The sequence below is a fragment of the Notothenia rossii genome (genome assembly GCF_949606895.1).
Source record: "Notothenia rossii genome assembly, chromosome: 4".
NCBI classification, from domain to species: domain Eukaryota; kingdom Metazoa; phylum Chordata; class Actinopteri; order Perciformes; family Nototheniidae; genus Notothenia; species Notothenia rossii.
This window is the reverse complement of record NC_136902.1, coordinates 94,358,139-94,380,640: the sequence shown is the minus strand read 5'-3', so window position 1 is coordinate 94,380,640 and position 22,502 is coordinate 94,358,139. Positions and strand designations below refer to the sequence as shown.

Below are 22,502 nucleotides of genomic sequence, written 5' to 3'. Positions count from 1 at the left end.
TGAATTAAACTCATATGAGCTTCCCCGCTGGGAACTGCGTCATCTGGCTGCGTGTCATCATCCATGCTGTTGCTGACTTGAGACAGCTGATCGATTTCTTCCTCGTCAAGCTTTTTACTTTGTGTTGTATTTCTCTTTCCTTTTCTGGACATTTTTTGTTAGTCCGATATTTCCCCGTTGACTTCAATGCACTAAAAGAGTTGGATTGCGTTGTTCGGACAGTGTTTTTAGATATTTTAGGTCGGGAGCGTGTTGTTCTAAGCTTCCATCTCTGTGCCGGACCGTAAGTCTCAACCTGTGTTTTTCATCAAATAAGGACAAGATAAAATGTTATTGTGAAATAAATTTGACTAAAATGACAAATTATTGGTTTTGGCTAGACTAGTTTGACTGAAATGCTATATAATCTGATGACTAAAAAAGACTCAGAAGTTTTCATTGACAAAAAGTGGACTAAAATAATTAGTTTTCTTTGACTAAAATGCTCAGACTTTCAGTCGACTAAAACTTGACTAAATAAAAACTGGATGAAGATGACTAAGTATGACTAAAACTAAAAAGGGAATTTAACACAGGACTACAACTAAATAAAAAAATAGCTGACGAAATTAACACCACAGAGGAGGAGGAGGAGGAGGAGGAGGAGGAGGAGGAGGAGGAGGAGGAGGAAGAGGAGGAGGTACTTCCCGTTTCCTGTGTGGTTGGTGCTCCGATGGGAAATTGAGGGTAAGGTCAAAAAGTCTCAGGTTAACTTGTCTCTCCAAAAAAAGAGCTCTGCGTTGATAGTCTTCAACAGCGGGTATGTTTGAGTAGACTTAGGGCCTGTGGAGTTGAGGGGAAACTCAGGGTTTCATTCTGATGCTGTATACACTTAATGAACACACATGCACAAACAGGATCACATGCATTATTTGAGAGGTGGCAGAGCAAAGGGGCTGCTCGGGAGCAGATGGGGGTTCAGTGCCTTGCTCAAGGGCACCTCTAGCATTTTGCTCAGAACCGGTGAACTTTCAGTACCCAAGCCAAGTCCCTACAGACCTGGCAGTGCAGCTGAGATCACAGATCGCTCGCCTGGTACAGACTGCTATGAAAAGAAAAAAACATCAATCCTCCCCAAATCATCTTTGAGTAGTCCATCATTAGACAGGCACAACACATGTACTATTCCTGCACCTTATAAATCCTCCAGCCACCAGAAGGAGATTCTGCGTTACTCAAAACAGGTTAAAACGACTAAAACCACTCATTCCTGCCAATAAGCTTATGAACAAACAGACGTAATTTATAGTTTAAATGTTCGCCATTGTCAGTGTGTTGTCTGTGTATAAGTGTATGTGTAAACTGTGTATTTGCACATGTGCTAATATGTTATCGACTTTTATCGTGTACTTGGTCGTTTGTATGATTTGTATCTCTTGTGGAACGGCAGGACCGAGTCCAGAACTCATTTCCTTTTGGGGATAATAAAGTTTATCGTATCAATTCTAAACTTTTAGAATCTGGAAGTATAAACGATTATGCAACACTTACTGACCGTTACACTCATATTCTCGTGTGTGTGTGTGTGTGTGTGTGTGTGTGTGTGTGTGTGTGTGTGTGTGTGTGTGTGTGTGTGTGTGTGTGTGTGTGTGTGTGTGTGTGTGTGTGTGTGTGTGTGTGTGTCCGAGGGGAGGTTGTCACTCCTCTGATTGGTCTCACTGGTCCTCGCCTCGGGGGGATAAGTGGAAACTGTTAAACGTAACAACAGGACAAACATACATGTTGCCGACCAGCTGACCTCTGACCTCAGGGACTTCATTAACACGGTGATGATGCAACCCCCCCCCCCCCTCCCAATACTAAGAGAGGTTACATCAGCTACACGAGAGGAATGTTTTTGAACTTCACTTTTCATATTATATTTAAATTATCAGACACTTTTATCTTGAATAGCTTACAATAACTCTTAAGATCTCCAACTTCATATAATGGATGCACTGATTCTGGGCCGATACCAACGTTTATTTTCATTTTTTTCGAACTAATCCCCAAATAATCGACTTGCCAGCTCATAGAATTTTTTTGTGAAACCGGAAATGTTGAGTGCCCCAAAGTGTTATGATATAAATGTATAGTACAGATCCCCAGCACATATGCTGGTATGGCTTCCATGTAAAACAATTGCTTGGCCGATTTTCCATGATATTGGAGTGGTTTTGGGGGTACCTGAGAATGCTTCATACATTTCAGGATAAAAAAATGACAGTTTTGTGCCAGAAAGGGTTGTACTCCTGGTGGGCTGATTTGATACATTTGGACTCGATTCTGAAGATAGGATGCTGGATTAATTGGATAGGACTGATGAGGGATGTATTTGAAATATTTAGGCTTCAGTTCAACCGGTTTCATTTTTCATTTCTATATGTTCGTAAAAGGTTTTTTGAAACAAAGCTAAATCAAATGTTTCTTTGCATTCGCAGCGTTCAACCTGATGAATCTGAGTTAGGCAACCAGCCAGCCCTTTCATCATCAACACTAACACAGGAAAGGAGAGATTAGTCTTATTCCTAGAGGTTAAGAGATTATGTAATTTATATCATTCAAAATAAACACTGTTTGGTTCTTGTGCACTCCATAAATCCTTAACTGTTATGGATTACATATCTAAAGTGTTACTGTGCTATTCACTCTGTGGGTATGTGTGCATACAAACTGCATCTGTAGTTTCAGGCCTGCGTCACAAGGTGGCAGCGTCTGCATTTCAAGTAGAAACTAAAAAGTCAAACTCACATTTTATTTATTATTAAAGCTCTTAATACATGTCAGCCTGCCTACTCTTGTTTGAGGAATTTATTAACTTGCATCAAGGACAATATGTTGGACATTTTCCAGGGTCGCAGTCGAATAGTCAGCTACTATCGTCTATTCCTATCGTCTATTCCTCTCCTCTGTGTGAAGCGTCACGGGGTTAAGGGATAGTGGATAGGAGAATTCAAAAGGACTTAGGAGAAGAGACTGTGGTACTTTAGAGAATCCGAATGCACTTTCACTATCCAACGAGTTTATGATGCGCCAGCGGACGTCATTGTGTGCGTCTGCTGCTGTGGGGAAACTATGGAAACTACAGTTTTCTATACAGCGGACTACAACATGGATGTTTAATAAGAACGAGGGACTCATCTAGAGACTCTGCACCGTGCTCTGATGCTGTTGCTTTATGCTTTATGAACAACAGAGAAACAGATTCTTCATGACCAAAGTTGGAATTTAAATAAAAAAGGAAAGTTAATACAAATGTGGGGTATGTCATTTTGGAGAAAGCAGCTCGAGTGCGCTCGAATTTGAAAATACACAGCTGGAACAAATCTGTCGCTTCCTCACAGAGCCCCTCCTCCAACACACACAAACGCGCTCATGACCAATTTGGGCAAGAGGTGAGTTTGTGCACAGATGGAAGGCTGACAGGCAGGTAGGACATCCAGTTACTCAGATGATTGGTCGTGCTTTTTACAGTACTACGGCTTCCACAGATCACATCTTAAAGGCCATGTAATGCATCTAACACAGGTGTTTTTTAACATGTAGTTTAGATATCACCAGAATAAAAATAAATACAAATGTTTAAAGTTTGGTCATAATTAAATGACATATACGTTAAAAACCGATGTTGGTTCCGAAGTTTGCAGAGTACGCCCCCGATCACTCCCGAACGAGCGGTGACGTCACACGTGGCAAATATTGCCATTTGATCAAATCAGTCCAAATGGCAAGCAACGCGATAACTTCAGACAGCGACAGCGACAGCGATCATTCAAGCTCAGATTCGGTGGGTTATCTGGATTCAGTTACAGAAGTAGAGAGTGAACCAGCTAGCCTTTCACTTCAAGGCATCTTGCCTTATCAGTACGAGCCTCCTGCCCAGCAATCGAACAACGAGGCAGAAACTTGTGAAAGAGAAGCGGATTCCGCAGCCGGCGAGACTCGAGTCGGCAATACTGAATGGTAAATTCAGTTTTATTTAATTTGACCTGCACTAAATGTCGATCTTAATTTGTCATCTGTTCCTCACACGTCCGGCAGATATTGTTTTGTTTTTTAATGTTATGTACAATATTCAGGTGTACATGTCAATGCTGTGAAAGCATGCCCACTGCAGATGAATGTGTATGCTGCAGAGAGATCTGGCAGGTGATGGAACAAATAGACAGTTTGCAACCTACTGACCAGATAGAAGACACCGACGAGAAACCAAGGTGCATTATTAGCCACCCAGGCTTTAGAGAAGGCTGTCTCAGTGTTTGGACACTGAAAATAGCGTATCTTCAATACAAACAACAACACAGAGCAGTTGATGGCCCACTACACCAGTAAGTAAATATTGATTGACCCAACTGCCTATTGCAGCTTTGCTTTCATATAGTACTTTTAGTCGCTACAGATATGGTACACTTTTAAAGATACCATTAAACTCTTTCAGTCAAAAACAGCTTGGCTTTTATTTTTTCTGTGTATGCAAGTTCAATGTATGCTTGAGAAAAGAAACAACTACACATGTGAGGAAATATATAAGAGGTCTATGATTCTGTCAAGCAGTCATGTATAACCTCATATTTATTTTGTACAAGTAAAATACAAATATCATGTTATAAGCCAATTTGTAACCATAGCTACATAATAGTACTACATAACATTTTATTTTTCTCCAAATATATTTATAATCTGTATACTTTTTTTCATTAGGAAGTATCGATATACAGCTTATCGACAGTTTGTACGTTGGTGCTGGGGTGTACTCGGCCCAAAGATCTGAGTCCCGCTGCCTGCATGTGCTGTAACCGAGATACGGAAGACTTACCCTGAGCTGGGAGGCCGCTATCAGGGATTTCAATGGTCAATCTGTGATTTGACATAAGTCATGCAGCTGAACTGGTTAAAATGGTTTCGCATGATGTAAATCATTTACAAAGTACATCATTTACAATATTATTTTTCCAAAGAAACATGTAAATATAACAACATTTTCCAAATCACAAGTTTGTAAGATTGTATTAATTTACTGTTTGATAAATAAAAAAGGGTTCTTTTGTTAATTTTTCACTTGTAACATTTGATCTTTATTGCAGTGTACATTAGTCTATTTTGGTATATGTGCGAGCCCACAAATAATTAAAAGTGGTAAAAATAATAAAGATATTCAGACGTAATTCATTTTTGGCCTTACTTATTTCACTTCAACTTTTATATATTTCAGTCACTAGGCAAGTTCACTGTACTCTGGTGACATTTAGCTCAAGCTGGCATAACACCTGTAGTAACTTAATTCTGACCCGAGTTTTGTGCACAATCTTCCAGCACCCATGATCAATGTTTATAGCAATCAGGAAACATTCACAGCTCACAACTACACATCGCTTCCCCATCATGAATTGTTAGATAAAAAAAGTGAAATGATGATGAAAAAATGATCCACTGTCATCTACTGCATTATGCTGCTAATACTAAACCTGCCTGTGTCCTTTTCAAATGAAAAGCTCTACATGTCAGTTGACACAGTCCCTTCATTCCTCTTTTCTTTCTTCTTTGTGAATCATTTGCATCAATATGTTGCACAAACATTCAGTAAATTGCTTCTACTTGAAATGCAGACGCTGCCACCTTGTGACGCAGGCCTGAAACTACAGATGCAGTTTGTATGCACACATACCCACAGAGTGAATAGCACAGTAACACTTTAGATATGTAATCCATAACAGTTAAGGATTTATGGAGTGCACAAGAACCAAACAGTGTTTATTTTTGAATGATATAAATTACATAATCTCTTAACCTCTAGGAATAAGACTAATCTCTCCTTTCCTGTGTTAGTGTAGATGATGAAAGGGCTGGCTGGTTGCCTAACTCAGATTCATCAGGTTGAACGCTGCGAATGCAAAGAAACATTTGATTTAGCTTTGGCATTTGCACCCGATTGAAGTCGGTAGGCTCAGGACTTTTGTTAAACATAATAAAGAGGTTGGTGCCCAAAACAAAGACAAGAAATTGAACCAACTAGTCCATATTCCCCAGCCGGCCCTCTTTAAGCTCACATTTTTCCATGTTCTAAAATGTATGACCTTATTTCTTTATTTTGTGTATTTGCAAAATCAATGGATTAAAAAAAGGTCAAAAGTGTTGTAAATGTTTTACTGACATTTATGTTATTTAATCTTTACTGTGACCAGCCAACAGTTTATGACAGAGCACATATAGGACTATGTTTCATATGTTGCATTGGAATATATGACTACAGGTGAATATTACAATGTTATTAATGTTACAACATGTTGGTGACATTAGTTTGTGGATTCATGAATATTCTTGAACGTTTTATCCATTATAAAATGCACTGCTGAAATCATGTCACTTCATCAGATCTCACATGATTCAGTTACAGTTGAAATAGCAAAAACAACTCCACCTCTGGGGTGATTTGGGTGGAAGGTAGAATATAAATGACAGGCCTCTCTCATCTTTTTAAGTGGGAGAACTTGCACAATTGGTGGCTGACTAAATACTTTTTTGCCCCACTGTATATTTACATTTCGTTTTAAATGTATTCAAAGGCTATTTATTAATATAGGTTAATATTTTCACTGTGTTTACATTAAGGTGACATTTTTCAGTTTATTCAGGAATATTGGAATGCATGTGTATATATAATAAATACTACAAACACTATGAACATAGTACACGTTTTTCCCATTTAATTAAAAATTTTTAATCTGCACATTTCAAGACAAGATATTAAGATCCATTCACTGACACTTTAGTTATTAGACCTACCAGCCAACAGTTTATAACAGAGCACATGTTTACATATGTTTCTTAGTTTGGACATTTGCAGTCCGTACATGACGGGGTTCATTAGTGGCTGTATGGTGAGAAAATACAGTGACAGAATAATACGCAGCACACTGGGAACACCGCTCATATCAAATCTACTCTGAAGTATTTCAAAGCTGCAGCCAAAAGAGAAGTTGAGGAGGGAAACAAGGTGAGGTGTGCAGGTACTGACAGCTTTCTGTCTGGTCTGTTTGGAGCCAGAGAAACACACTCTGAGGATCCTCATGTACGAGAAGAGGATTGGAAGAACAGGGACTAAGATTGAGAGAGCAATAGCAAAAACTCCATAAATGTTGTTCACCTGAGTGTCAGAACATGCCAACTTCACAACAAGATAGTTATGACAATACAAACTGTTAATGATGTTTCCACAAAGTGTCAAACGGAGGTTTAAAGATAAGGTTATCAAGAACTTCACAAAAGAGTACAACCAAAGCAGAGTAATGAAGATGAGCGCTTTGTGAGAAGTCATACGTGTGTTATATTGCAGAGGATAACAGATAGCAAGATATCTGTCATAAGACATGACGGCTAAATTACTAAATTGTATACCTCCATATGTGTACAAGCAGAAAATCTGCAGGAAGCAGAGCGGAGCAGAGACAGTGTGAATGTCAGAGAGGATGTGAACCAGAAGGAATGGAAACAGCCCTGAACTACCATACAGTTCATTTACAAACAGGCTGCACAGAAAAAGGTACATAGGTTCATGTAAGCTCCTGTTCACACAGATAACCACAATCAGAGACGTGTTGGCAACAACAATCACAATGTACAACATAGCAGTTATCATGAAACACAAGTACCTCAAATATCCAATATTCAAATAAGCTTCAAGAATGAAATAGGATACAGTTAGTGGAGTTGAATTGGACATCATTCTTAGAGGTTAAACGTTAGTATATCTGAGCACATTTGAACTTCACAGTCTTAACTTACCACCCCCCCAGAGTGTGTCAGGAACTGTAAATGAATGCAACATGAGCACATCACACAGTGCAGTGTCTCTCACCTGCTGTGCTGCAGACTGCTGCAGTCCCTTCTGTCAGCTGCAGAGACTTCTGCTGCTTTAAAGCTTCCAGAACACCAGAAGCCAACAGGCCAGCCCCTCACCATCAGGACCCAGACCAGCCTATCTGTAGGGAGAGATGGGTAGTGGGCTGGGTCAAAACAGATAATGTTAAAGTCGTGACTATGGCCCTTGTGAAACTTCTTACACCCCCCCCCCCCCCTCCCCCCCCCCCCCCCCTACGACCTAGGTTTTTCTTACATTACATAATTACACCGCAGTCATGTACATGCTTATGTACAATAAGCGGATGAGCTTATCTCCATGTTTGACTCGACATGTACCCTAATACTGGATTCTGATGCTCCTTTTAGGCTTAGACGCACCAAAGTTCTCTCAGAGCCGTGACTCAATGACTGTACTCGCACTCTCAGACGCGCTTGCAGGCGTGCAGAGAGAAAATGGAAGAAGGATAAACTCCATGTCTCATAGAAATCCTTCGTGCTTGCCTTTCCGACTACCAGACGGCAGTCAAAGCAGCAAAAACGGAGCACATTTCTCTGTTAATCTCCAAAAACAGCCATAAACCTCAGGCTCTTTTTAATGTCCTCAACTCGATCATTAATCCTTGTGATGTTTCTCCAATTGTGCCATCGACTACTCTCTGTGATAAGTTTCTTACATTCTTTATCAAAGTATCTGCTCTTAGGCTAGCCCACACTAGTGCTACCCCAGATCCTGCTCCTTTCCTGTGCCCTGCTGCCCTCGACCACTTTGAGCCTGTATCCCTCTCTTCTCTCTCGGATGTAGTCAAGCACCTGCGGCCGACAAACTGCACCTCAGACAGCATTCCCTCTCGCCTTCTCAGAGATGTTTTTGAATCAGTTGGAGCAAGTGTTTTATTGCTTATAAACACCTCTCTTAGCTCAGGATGTGTCCCAGCTGCCCTCAAACATGCCGTGGTCCAGCCACTACTTAAAAAGAAAAATCTCGACCCCTCCATTCTCACAGATTTTAGGCCCATCTCCCAGCTACCTTTTGTATCCAAAGCCCTGGAACGAGTAGTCTACGCCCAGCTATAGTCGCTCTTAACCACGCATGGCATCCACGAAAAGTTTCAGTCTGGCTTCAAACCCATGCACAGCACTGAAACAGCCCTTTGAAGAGTTTCTAATGATCTGCTCCGAGCCGCCGACTCAGGTAGCCCAGCTGTCTTGGTGCTGTTAGACCTGACAGCTGCCTTCGACACTGTGGACCATAGCATCCTGTTGGCTTGAACAGTCCGCAGGCATCACCAACACATTCTCACTCCCAACTCGGCCTATGTTGACGTTATGTCAGGGTCCCTGTCGTCACTTTCCAACGCAAGGGGGGCCCTTTAGCGTTGAGTTTCAACTATCAGGGCGTCTCATTGACTTGCATAGAGCTCCCTGAACGTTGGTAATAGACGAGTTGGGATCGCGGCGAAATGCTCTCCGCAGATCCATTCTCACAGCGTTTATCAACCTTTCTCTAACTCAATATCAAGCCACACTTATTGTGTTTACTTCTTTATTTTAATTGAATAATGTAGGACTTTTGTTGCCGTCAGTTAGGGGGAGAGTAGGGGCTCAGAAAACTGAAATCTGTGTTGTTTCATCGTTTTTTCCTTTAATTTTGTATTCTTTTCTAAACCACACACTGTTATTTACTCAACAATAACATATCATTATCCTGTGTTTATTTACGAGAGCCGCGGGTTGGCCACCCCTGCCCTTGGGGTTTTTAAATCTTCACTGAAGACTCACTTCTTCTCTCTGGCCTTCTAGTCAGAGCTGAGCATGACACCTGACATTTCCCTGTGTTTTGTTTTTATATTTCTGTTGTAAATTCTTCTCTTTTCTTTCATATGTTATTGTAGTGTGATTTTATTGTACAGTACGACCAACAATCGTTTTTAAATGTTATATATAAATAAAGCCTGATTTGATTTGATAAACCTTTGAATTTAAAAAGTAAATAAAAGATGTCCTCAAGCCAAGGTGCTTTGGGGGAAAAGCACTTTGTGGCTAGCCCCAGGCAGACACATATACATCTCATTAGAAAGTATTTCCCCCTCAAAGCCCAGGTACTAACAGAGATTGTTCATTGTGGCTGGTTCCAGGCGTACACAGAGCAATATAATTACATATTATATTGCCCTTAAAGCCCAGGTAGTTAGGGGGAATGTGTTATTGTGTCTGATCCCAGGCTTACATATAAGTAGTGTCACCACCCAGTAGGTTGACCTCAATATATGGTAATGAAGGATGGGTCATGACCAAAAGAACAACATTGCGGGTAGAAACGGACGAAATGGGCTGGCATCTCCCTTTGGGATAAGTGACATGCAGTGGGCATCCATGTTGTAGTCCGCTGTATAGAAAACTGTAGTTTCCCCACAGCAGCAGACGCACATTCATGACGTCTGCTGGCGCATCATAAACTCGTTGGATAGTGAAAGTGCATTCGGATTCTCTAAAGTACCGCAGTCTCTTCTCCTAAGTCCTTTTGAATTCTCCTATCCACTATCCCTTAACCCCGTGACGCTTCACACAGAGGAGAGGAATAGACGATAGGAATAGACGATAGTAGCTGACTATTCTATTGTCCTTGATGCAAGTTAATAAATTCCTCAAACAAGAGTAGGCAGGCTGACTCCTCAAACAAGAGTAGGCAGGCTGACATGTATTAAGAGCTTTAATAATAAATAGAATGTGAGTTTGACGCATTGCAGTGACATACAGTGGGCATTGGGAGGGTTCTGAGGACCAGCCAAAAATAAAGAGTTCAATAATTAAGGCTTCAAACATGAGACTTATTTGTTGATATCCCCAAAAGTCCCAAAACAAACATCCATATACTTTGTTTTTGTTAGTGATCTTGTTTTTGCTCATTGAAAAGTGAATCTGATGTTTTCTGATTGAAGAGACATGAGGGCTCACTTCAACACTAATTCTGACACTTCTTTACTTCTGATTCATTCAGTTTGATATGCATATCTGAGCATATGTTGTTATTGAGCCTCCTTTCTTTCTGATCCACTGTCATCTACTGCATTATGCTGCTAAGACTAAACCTGCCTGTGTCCTTTTCAAATGAAAAGCTCAACATGTCAGTTGACACAGTCCCTTCATTCCTCTTTTCTTTCTTCTTTGTGAATCATTTACAGCAATATGTTGCACAAACATTCAGTAAGTTGCTTCTACTTGAAATGCAGACGCTGCCACCTTGTGACGCAGGCCTGAAACTACAGATGCAGTTTGTATGCACACATACCCACAGAGTGAATAGCACAGTAACACTTTAGATATGTAATCCATAACAGTTAAGGATTTATGGAGTGCACAAGAACCAAACAGTGTTTATTTTTGAATGATATCAATTACATAATCTCTTAACCTCTAGGAATAAGACTAATCTCTCCTTTCCTGTGTTAGTGTTGATGATGAAAGGGCTGGCTGGTTGCCTAACTCAGATTCATCAGGTTGAACGCTGCAAATGCAAAGAAACATTTGATTTAGCTTTGGCATTTGCACCCGATTGAAGTCGGTAGGCTCAGGACTTTTGTTAAACATAATAAAGAGGTTGGTGCCCAAATCAAAGACAAGAAATCGAATCAACTAGTCCATATTCCCCAGCCGGCCCTCTTTAAGCTCACATTTTTCCATGTTCTAAAATGTATGACCTTATTTCTTTATTTTGTGTATTTGAAAAATCAATGGATTAAAAAAAGGTCAAAAGTGTTGTAAATGTTTTACTGACATTTATGTTATTTAATCTTTACTGTGACCAGCCAACAGTTTATGACAGAGGACATATAGGACTATGTTTCATATGTTGCATTGGAATATATGACTACAGGTGAATATTACAATGTTATTAATGTTACAACATGTTGGTGACATTAGTTTGTGGATTCATGAATATTCTTGAACGTTTTATCCATTATAAAATGCACTGCTGAAATCATGTCACTTCATCAGATCTCACATGATTCAGTTACAGTTGAAATAGCAAAAACAACTCCACCTCTGGGGTGATTTGGGTGGAAGGTAGAATATAAATGACAGGCCTCTCTCATCTTTTTAAGTGGGAGAACTTGCACAATTGGTGGCTGACTAAATACTTTTTTGCCCCACTGTATATTTACATTTCGTTTTAAATGTATTCAAAGGCTATTTATTAATATAGGTTAATATTTTCACTGTGTTTACATTAAGGTGACATTTTTCAGTTTATTCAGGAATATTGGAATGCATGTGTATATATAATAAATACTACAAACACTATGAACATAGTACACGTTTTTCCCATTTAATTAAAATGTTTTAATCTGCACATTTCAAGACAAGATATTAAGATCCATTCACTGACACTTTAGTTATTAGACCTACCAGCCAACAGTTTATAACGGAGCACATGTTTACATATGTTTCTTAGTTTGGACATTTGCAGTCCGTACATGACGGGGTTCATTAGTGGCTGTATGATGAGAAAATACATTGACAGAATAATACGCAGCACACTGGGAACACCGCTCATATCAAATCTACTCTGAAGTATTTCAAAGCCGCAGCCAAAAGAGAAGTTGAGGAGGGAAACAAGGTGAGGTGTGCAGGTACTGAGAGCTTTCTGTCTGGTCTGTTTGGAGCCAGAGAAACACACTCTGAGGATCCTCATGTACGAGAAGAGGATTGGAAGAACAGGGACTAAGATTGAGAGAGCAATAGCAAAAAGTCCATAAATGTTGTTCACCTGAGTGTCAGAACATGCCAACTTCACAACAAGATAGTTACTACAATACAAACTGTTAATGATGTTTCCACAAAGTGTCAAACGGAGGTTTAAAGATAGGGTTATCAAGAACTTCACAAAAGAGTACAACCAAAGCAGAATAATGAAGATGAGCGCCTTGTGAGAAGTCATACGTGTGTTATATTGCAGAGGACAACAGATAGCAAGATATCTGTCATAAGACATGACGGCTAAATTACTAAATTGTATACCTGCATATGTGTACAAGCAGAAAATCTGCAGGAAGCAGAGCGGAGCAGAGACAGTGTGAATGTCAGAGAGGATCTGAATCAGAAGGAATGGAAACAGCCCTGTACTACCATACAGTTCATTTACAAACAGGCTGCACAGAAAAAGGTACATAGGTTCATGTAAGCTCCTGTTCACACAGATAACCACAATCAGAGACGTGTTGGCAACAACAATCACAATGTACAACATGGCAGTTATCATGAAACACAAGTACCTCAAATATCCAACATTCAAATAAGCTCCAAGAATGAAATAGGATACAGTTAGTGGAGTTGAATTGGACATCATTCTTAGAGGTTAAACGTTAGTATATCTGAGCACATTTGAACTTCACAGTCTTAACTTACCACCCCCCCCAGAGTGTGTCAGGAACTGTAAATAAATGCAACATGAGCACATCACACAGTGCAGTGTCTCTCACCTGCTGTGCTGCAGACTGCTGCAGTCCCTTCTGTCAGCTGCAGAGACTTCTGCTGCTTTAAAGCTTCCAGAACACCAGAAGCCAACAGGCCAGCCCCTCACCATCAGGACCCAGACCAGCCTATCTGTAGGGAGAGATGGGTAGTGGGCTGGGTCAAAACACATAATGTTAAAGTCGTGACTATGGCCCTTGTGAAACTTCTTACACCCCCCCCCCCTCCCCCCCCCCCTACGACCTAAGTTTTTCTTACATTACATAATTACACCGCAGTCATGTACATGCTTATGTACAATAAGCGGATGAGCTTATCTCCATGTTTGACTCGACATGTACCCTAATATTGGATTCTGATGCTCCTTTTAGGCTTAGACGCACCAAAGTTCTCTCAGAGCCGTGACTCAATGACTGTACTCGCGCTCTCAGACGCGCTTGCAGGCGTGCAGAGAGAAAATGGAAGAAGGATAAACTCCATGTCTCATAGAAATCCTTCGTGCTTGCCTTTCCGACTACCAGACGGCAGTCAAAGCAGCAAAAACAGAGCACATTTCTCTGTTAATCTCCAAAAACAGCCATAAACCTCAGGCTCTTTTTAATGTCCTCAACTCGATCATTAATCCTTGTGATGTTTCTCCAATTGTGCCATCGACTACTCTCTGTGATAAGTTTCTTACATTCTTTATCAAAGTATCTGCTCTTAGGCTAGCCCACACTAGTGCTACCCCAGATCCTGCTCCTTTCCTGTGCCCTGCTGTCCTCGACCACTTTGAGCCTGTACCCCTCTCTTCTCTCTCGGATGTAGGCAGGCTGACATGTATTAAGAGCTTTAATAATAAATAGAATGTGAGTTTGACGCATTGCAGTGACATACAGTGGGCATTGGGAGGGTTCTGAGGACCAGCCAAAATAAAGAGTTCAATAATTAAGGCTTCAAACATGAGATGTATTCGTTGATATCCCCAAAAGTCCCAAAACAAACATCCATATACTTTGTTTTTGTTAGTGATCTTGTTTTTGCTCATTGAAAAGTGAATCTGATGTTTTCTGATTGAAGAGACATGAGGGCTCACTTCAACACTAATTCTGACACTTCTTTACTTCTGATTCATTCAGTTTGATATGCATATCTGAGCATATGTTGTTATTGAGCCTCCTTTCTTTCTGATCCACTGTCATCTACTGCATTATGCTGCTAATACTAAACCTGCCTGTGTCCTTTTCAAATGAAAAGCTCCACATGTCAGTTGACACAGTCCCTTCATTCCTCTTTTCATTCTTCTTTGTGAATCATTTGCATCAATATGTTGCACAAACATTCAGTAAGTTGCTTCAACTTGAAATGCAGACGCTGCCACCTTGTGACGCAGGCCTGAAACTACAGATGCAGTTTGTATGCACACATACCCACAGAGTGAATAGCACAGTAACACTTTAGATATGTAATCCATAACAGTTAAGGATTTATGGAGTGCACAAGAACCAAACAGTGTTTATTTTGAATGATATAAATTACATAATCTCTTAACCTCTAGGAATAAGACTAATCTCTCCTTTCCTGTGTTAGTGTTGATGATGAAAGGGCTGGCTGGTTGCCTAACTCAGATTCATCAGGTTGAACGCTGCGAATGCAAAGAAACATTTGATTTAGCTTTGGCATTTGCACCCGATTGAAGTCGGTAGGCTCAGGACTTTTGTTAGACAAGTAATAATAAAGAGGTTGGTGCCCAAAACAAAGACAAGAAATCTAATCATCTAGTCCAGCGGTTTTCAAAGTGTGAGGCGCGTCTCCCCTGGGGGGCGCCAAAGAGCTTCAGGGGAGGCGCAGCATGAGACACAAAAGAACGAGAAAAAGATGAGTAAAGTGACACTTGCCCACTTGTGGCTGTCTGTGGAGACCGAGTTCCCCCACCCCGCCAAAAAGGGTGTAGAAGTGCTCATTCCCTTCACCTCCACCTACCTGTGTGAGTGCAGACTTTGATCAAAAGCAAGTACCGGTCAAGGCTGCAGCCAGAGGATGATCTGCGTTTATTCCTCTGTGCATCAAAGACGCAGACTCATTGTTCCCACTAAAGTAGGGGTGAGTGTAATAAGGAGGCAAAGTTAACGTTCAGTGTATTACAGGGAGCATATAAGGATTTAACCACCATGTTGAAAATGTTAAAAAAAATATGTCTTGAGAACACGGCGTGCGGAAATATACGGGTCGTGCTGCAGCTAGATGTGCCTGTCCTCTGTAAGAAGGTGTCGGCGACTGACATGCAAGGAAGAACGGCTGTCCACAGGCTGTTCCAACTTTAACAACTGTATGAACTTCCAGGGTAGTGAATTGAACATGCTATTGTAATTGGGTGTGTGGTATATTTTCATGCACGGACACGCATGTTCCACAACACACAAACTGAACAACACTCAATTTTCCGATCGCTACCAGCGTCCTTGTGATCTTGTTATAATAACAAGTGCACGTTACAGATGCAATATGGTTGAGACCATTCGGGCTTATTCTAGAGGGGTGCAAGGAATAGTCCAAGTAGTGGGGGAGTTTTATACAATATGTTTAAAACATAAAAATAAAAAGGTTTTAAAAAGTTATTGTTTAATGTTTTAAGGAGGTGACGCTACTCAGCCAATCAAATCGGTGCAGTCAGCACGATAGATTCAAACACAGAGACAGAGACGAGACAAGAGGAGAGAAACAGTCGGAGTAATTTCAAATGGCGGAAGGTAGAAAGCGAAAACAGAGCATTTAATTACATTTTCTCTGACTGGACCTCTTTGAAATGCAATTGAATACCCCTGCATTATAGCAACAACAACAATAATAATAATAATAATAACAGCAATAATAATTGGGAGGGGGGGCGCGGCTGTTCTTATGTTCTCTGAGGGGAGGCTCACCACACTTTGAAAACCCCTGATCTAGTCCATATTTCCCAGCCGACCCACTTTAAGCAAGGCCCGTGGACCAAGCTACTAATTCGGCCTTGCGGCCCAATAATCGCTCTGACCTGGTGAGCCGGGGGCATCTCTAGCAATGAGTGAGTTGCCCACACACCCGCCGCCATGATCATCATCCAGGGAGAGTACAGCCCTGGACGGTGGACTTCCATGGACGCCGGACCCGGAAGGAATGGTGAACGGGAATGGCACCGTCTCGGCCATATCCTCGTCCCCCAAACACTCGAAGGAGACGATCGGCGCACGCTATTTAACCTGTTAAGCACTGAGCCTGTTTTTCAGGTCTCAGGCTCGAAAATGACATTTCCAGAACAAATGATATATCCATATCTTCCCTTCTAAAAAGGGCAAAATTAATAATTTCTCAAAGTAATGATGAACCTGTGAGTTGGATGTAGAAGAGTCAGGATCAATATAGATGTTTTTTATTTTAAAGAAAATTCAGATTGAACATGGTAAAAAGCTGTAAATTATAGTGTCCGTCCAAAGATTATTTTTTACTTGTAGTGAAAACTAACCTTGGATGATGGTAAGGTAGACTAAAAGCTTTAGAAATCCAAAGTACAACAAATACTAAGTACCCTGTATCAAGATCGATGCAAAACAAGTGATATTTGACCTTTTTATAGAGGTTTAGCAAAAAAACTCCACCTTGTTGGAGATTTGGAGGATGTTGCAAACCAACCTCGTCTCCGCGTGTCGTTTGACAAGCTAGGTGAATTCGGGAAAATAAAGCGATTAAGAAACACCAGAATGCAAGTGAAACAATAATCCTGCTTTAATGATATACAGTAACGATACAAAATACAAACACAAAGAAATCACGAAGCACTCTGCAGAGTACTCCGGGCTCAGGTTCTACCCCCAGTGTCAGACAGGTCTCAGGAACGGCCGGTGAAAAACAAGAGCGCGAACCAAAGGAAAACACAGTCTTTCATACTAAAACACAGGAGGAGGAGGTGTACGTGCTTTCCCCCAGAGGTCATCTTATTGGCAGAGACCAACACATGGCCTGTCGCACCCAATCAGTGCGACACAGCAGAAGAAACCCGGAAACAAAAAGTCTCATTCAGTTTGACGAAGACCAGACACCTCTTGGTGTCTGGTACGAACCGGCTCTAAACAACAAGTTTCCTTATCTTATTTCACATCTTGCAGCCAGCACACACACATCTCCTTTATGGCCCTTGGTCCCTGAGTCCATCTTCCCGCCTCCTGACTGCCACACACAAGTTAAAAGTATGTTTTAAGATATAGTTGTTATAGTTGGCTAAATATACGTAATACATGTTAATTACTTTCATATCAATAACAACGAGGAACACATTACCTATGCTCTTAAGCGGTATTAGAGATGCTTTTCAAATAGTCAAACTTCTCACAGGCTTACCTATGGCCCTTCCATTTGTTTGAGCTATTGTTCACATCTTTACTTCAAATAAAAGGTTTCACATTGTATATTTCCAGCTTCCTTTACACATACTGCTATTATTAACACAAAGTAACTAACCACACACCTCTATTGAAAACAAGTCGATTCCCCTGACAATTGACATGCTGAAACTCCTGGAATGCGTCCCTCCCCCACCTCTCTCGTCCCTGTCATAAAAAACTGCTTCCATTTCATATAGAGTAATGAAAGATGTTTAAGCTAATTTCTCCACAATGTTTGTAGCCATTTAGTACCCACACATGAAAGAATAAGAACAGAGGTATAGTTGACCAGTAATCATGTAGCATTTATATTTACTTCAATGAAAACACATACACATCTGCTACAAGATTGTGCCACGCAACCCCCTTCTTTTACGAGGGAAGCATTCCAGCGTCTGGCACTATTCCCAAATATGGAGATCTCCTGCTCCCATCTCTTCTCTAAGCACACAGAATTCACCTCAATATATTGGGGGAGGAAAGGATACTTTGTCCCTTCAAATTTAACACACATGAACATATATAAGGTGACACCAAAATGAATATACCAGATTTTACTTTCCTGTCATACCCCGTTACTTTAATACTTCAAATAATTCAAATAATCCTTCAACCTCTGAGGTGATTTGGATGGAAATGGCCGTTTTTACAGTTTCTCTGGAAACCATTGGTCGATTTTGGTGATTGACACCTCTTGTTAACCATTATAACCAATATAATCAAATCTGCTCTGACATCTGGAAAGGGAAAAGCAGGTTTATTGCTGATGGATTATCATAAATAATTTCAGAGGGACACAAGGGCCGTTTCTCAATCGCGAGGATGCTTGCTTGGTAGCACATGTCTTCCGAGTCACTTGCTTCAGAGGCTAGGCAAGAATCCTTCCTGGCATTCGGAAACGAAGAGTGGAACAGGCTAGCAAGTGTGCAGGTGTGCGACATATGAGAGGCCCGCCTTACATTTTCCGCCACAGATTTGGCAAAATTATCCGTGCGCAAAGCATTGTGGGGATTTTAAGGACGCGAAGTCTACCCATGTGCAGCCTCGAAATTACCCCCATACCAAGGACGCTACCTCGGTGGAATTCCAAGTATGCTGGAGATTGGAACAGTCCTTCGGCGGCCCTCGATGACGTAGTATCCTTGAAATATTGGCTTGGAAGCCAGTTTCCTCGAGACTGAGAAACGGCCAGACACATTGGATTAACCTATGGATTAACTTCAGCAGCGTTTTTATCATTTAATGCCATTGAAGACAACTTTTGATCAGGCTACGACACAGTTGAGCCATTTTGCCGTTTTTAGCTACCTAGCGCCACATGTTTTGATGTCTGTTCTTGTTAATATCTTCGCGAGTTCTTATCAAGGAGTGATGATGTATATACCGATCGAGTGTCTTCTCACGATCAGATTGATCAAACACGATCAAACTCCTCGATCGGCTAGGCACTGTTCGCTTTTATACAGCACTGGAGTTAACCAAGGGCTATTGGCAGATTGCTCCATCTCCAGATTCGAAGGAAAAAAAGGCCTGTGTTTTGTGTGTTTGAGGCCCCAGTCAACTTCCAGAGGCTCATGGATCAAGCCCTGTTTCCCCACTCTGCAAATGCTGCTGTGTACTTGAAGAAGATGTCATCATTCATAGAGACATGGGAGCAGCGTCTGGGGATGGTGCTCGAGTCCCTGAGGCAGGCGGGGCTCACGGCTAACCCAAAGAACTGTGCGGTTAAGCGGAGAGAGGTACTGTATGGGGTACCATTTGGGCAGTGGGCAGGGTAGAGAGGACTGCCGCCATTTCCACCTGTTCGGTGCCCAATATGAAAAAATAGGTCAGGAGGTTCATGGGGCTGGCCGGCTACTACAGGCAGTTCATCCCGTCCTTTTCCTAGCTGACCAACCCCCTGATCGACCTGACCCGAAAGGGTGCTTCAGATCCGGCGAAGAGAACTGAGAGGCTTCAGCTGGCGTTTGAGAGGATTAAGAAAGCCCTGTGTGGCAAGCCACTCCTGTACACTCCCAACGTATCCCTCCCCTCTGTTTTGCAGACTCACACCTTGAATAGAGGGTTGGGGTCCGTTTTGTCCCAGGAGGTGGAGGGGGCCGACCGCTGGAGAAGGAGTGCCTCGCCATACAGTGGCCGATCGCGCCCTGCATTACTTCCTCCTGGGGCCCCCTTTCACCCTCGGACCATGCCCCACCTTAGTGGCTCCACCACCCGAAGGATGCCAACACACGGATCACTTGTTGGCCTTACAGCCTAGCAGAACAGTAGAGAATGGGCGAAGGGAGTGCGAGGTGGTGTACTCCTGAAGGAAGTCTGCCAGATAGGTGGGGACCAGGTTGTGGAGGGCTTTTTAGCTGAGCAGGAGGTTTTTGTAGTCAATCTGGTGTTGAACAGGTAGCCAGTTCAGTTGGATGAGGATGACGATGATTTGGTCAGAGGACTTGGTGCCGGATAGGATTGGGGCAGTAGAATTCTGGATGATTTGGAATGTATTGAGGAGTTTTGATGGGAAGGCCAGAGAGAGTGGCATTACCATAGTCGAGGTGGGATGCGACTAATGCGTGAACCAGAACTTTGGTACTCTATTGAGGGTTGGGCGAAGTCCGGTGATTTTTTGTATAATAGAATAGAATGCAGCCATTGTGATGTTTTTTATGTGAGGTGAAAATGAGAGGGAGCTGTCCAGGGTGACGCCAGGGACACTGGGACATTAAGACTGAAGTTTGTGTTGATATTCTGGATTTACTTTGGACAATAAATCAATTTTATTATGCATCATTCCATCTCCTTGAGTTGAGGATTAATCTCATCTAATCCAATGAATAGGCTGGTCTGGGTCCTGATGGTGAGGGGCTGGCCTGTTGGCTTCTGGTGTTCTGGAAGCTTTAAAGCAGCAGAAGTCTCTGCAGCTGACAGAAGGGACTGCAGCAGTCTGCAGCACAGCAGGTGAGAGACACTGCACTGTGTGATGTGCTCATGTTGCATTCATTTACAGTTCCTGACACACTCTGGGGGGGGATGGTAAGTTAAGACTGTGAAGTTCAAAAGTGCTCAGATATACTAACGTTTAACCTCTAAGAATGATGTCCAATTCAACTCCACTAACTGTATCCTATTTCATTCTTGGAGCTTATTTGAATGTTGGATATTTGAGGTACTTGTGTTTCATGATAACTGCCATGTTGTACATTGTGATTGTTGTTGCCAACACGTCTCTGATTGTGGTTATCTGTGTGAACAGGAGCTTACATGAACCTATGTACCTTTTTCTGTGCAGCCTGTTTGTAAATGAACTGTATGGTAGTTCAGGGTTGTTTCCATTCCTTCTGGTTCAGATCCTCTCTGACATTCACACTGTCTCTGCTCCGCTCTGCTTCCTGCAGATGTTCTGCTTGTACACATATGCAAATATACAATTTTGTAATTTAGCCGTCATGTCTTATGACAGATATCTTGCTATCTGTTATCCTCTGCAATATAACACACGTATGACTTCTCACAAGGCGCTCATCTTCATTACTCTGCTTTGGTTGTACTGCTTTGTGAAGTTCACAATAACCTTATCCTTAAATATCCGTTTGACACTTTGTGGAAACATCATTAACAGTTTGTATTGTCATGACTACCTTGTTGTGAAGCTGGCATGTTCTGACACTCAGGTGAACAACATGTATGGACTTTTTGCTATTGCTCTCTCAATCTTAGTCACGGTGCTTCCAATCCTCTTCTCGTACATGAGGATCCTCAGAGTGTGTTTCTCTGGCTCCAAACAGACCAGACAGAAAGCTCTCAGTACCTGCACACCTCACCTTGTTTCCCTCCTCAACTTCTCTTTTGGCTGCAGCTTTGAAATACTTCAGAGTAGATTTGATATGAGCGGTGTTCCCCGTGCGCTGCGTATTATTCTGTCACTGTATTTTCTCATCATACAGCCACTAATGAACCCCGTCATGTACGGACTGCAAATGTCCAAACTAAGAAACATATGTAAACATGTGCTCTGTTATAAACTGTTGGCCGGTGGCAGAAAAAGATGAAGTGTCTAACAATTTTGAAAAAAATACTCTAACAAAATGGTAAAAATTGCAACTCTGAATAATGTGGGATCTGATGAAGTGAAATGATTTCAGCATTGAATTTTATAATGGGAAAAACGTTCAAGTAATTCATTCATGAATCCACAAACAAATGTCACCAACATGTTATTTTAATATAAGAATGTAACATTGTAATATACACCTATATCAATAATAAAAAAAGGCAAAACTTTAACAAGAAAATGGATGAAATGTATTAATTCAATGCAAAATATTTATAAATGGTTATACAAAAGCTAAATTAACTTATGTCTTTGACGTTTTAACATAACTTTTCTACAACAACCCAGACATTATATTTGAAACACCATATGATGCCATACAGTATGTTTCCAAGTAAGATTTCTTATTGACTCTTCTTTTTATCTAGCTGGTGGTGAAATGTAATTACAAATATATTTTCAAATGCCTTTGTATGCATTTTAAGCCTTTTTATGATTTGTTTATGAATCAAAATGTATTGTTTAGTCTCACAGTAACCCGGAGTCATATTCATAAGCTGTCTGAAGTGGAGGCGGCAGGTGAGACAGGGTGACTATCAAAATCTCTCCAGGGACCTCAGGTGAAAAATAACTACTTGGCTAAGTCTGGCACATTTAAAGAAATGTTGATAACAAAAGGAAATTAGCACTGACCCTGTAAGATGAATAAATAA

General features: G+C 41.3%; 3 protein-coding genes across 3 annotated transcripts; 1 reads left to right on the top strand and 2 right to left on the bottom strand.

Annotated features, from left to right (window-relative positions):
• Positions 1-6,784: 6,784 nt before the first annotated feature.
• LOC307034998 (olfactory receptor 10A6-like) lies at positions 6,785-7,741 on the bottom strand (the record flags this gene model as incomplete). Its single annotated transcript, XM_079673924.1, has 1 exon — positions 6,785-7,741. The coding sequence occupies one exon, from the start codon at positions 7,739-7,741 to the stop codon at positions 6,785-6,787; it is 957 nt and encodes a 318-aa protein (XP_079530050.1).
• Positions 7,742-12,268: 4,527 nt separating this feature from the next.
• Positions 12,269-13,400, bottom strand: LOC307034997 (olfactory receptor 10A6-like; the record flags this gene model as incomplete). The annotated part of the gene is made up of 1 exon (XM_079673923.1): positions 12,269-13,400. The coding sequence occupies exon 1, from the start codon at positions 13,223-13,225 to the stop codon at positions 12,269-12,271; it is 957 nt and encodes a 318-aa protein (XP_079530049.1). The 5' UTR covers positions 13,226-13,400.
• Positions 13,401-20,830: 7,430 nt separating this feature from the next.
• Positions 20,831-21,787, top strand: LOC307034996 (olfactory receptor 10A6-like; the record flags this gene model as incomplete). The annotated part of the gene is made up of 1 exon (XM_079673922.1): positions 20,831-21,787. The coding sequence occupies one exon, from the start codon at positions 20,831-20,833 to the stop codon at positions 21,785-21,787; it is 957 nt and encodes a 318-aa protein (XP_079530048.1).
• Between the last annotated feature and the right edge of the window lie 715 nt (positions 21,788-22,502).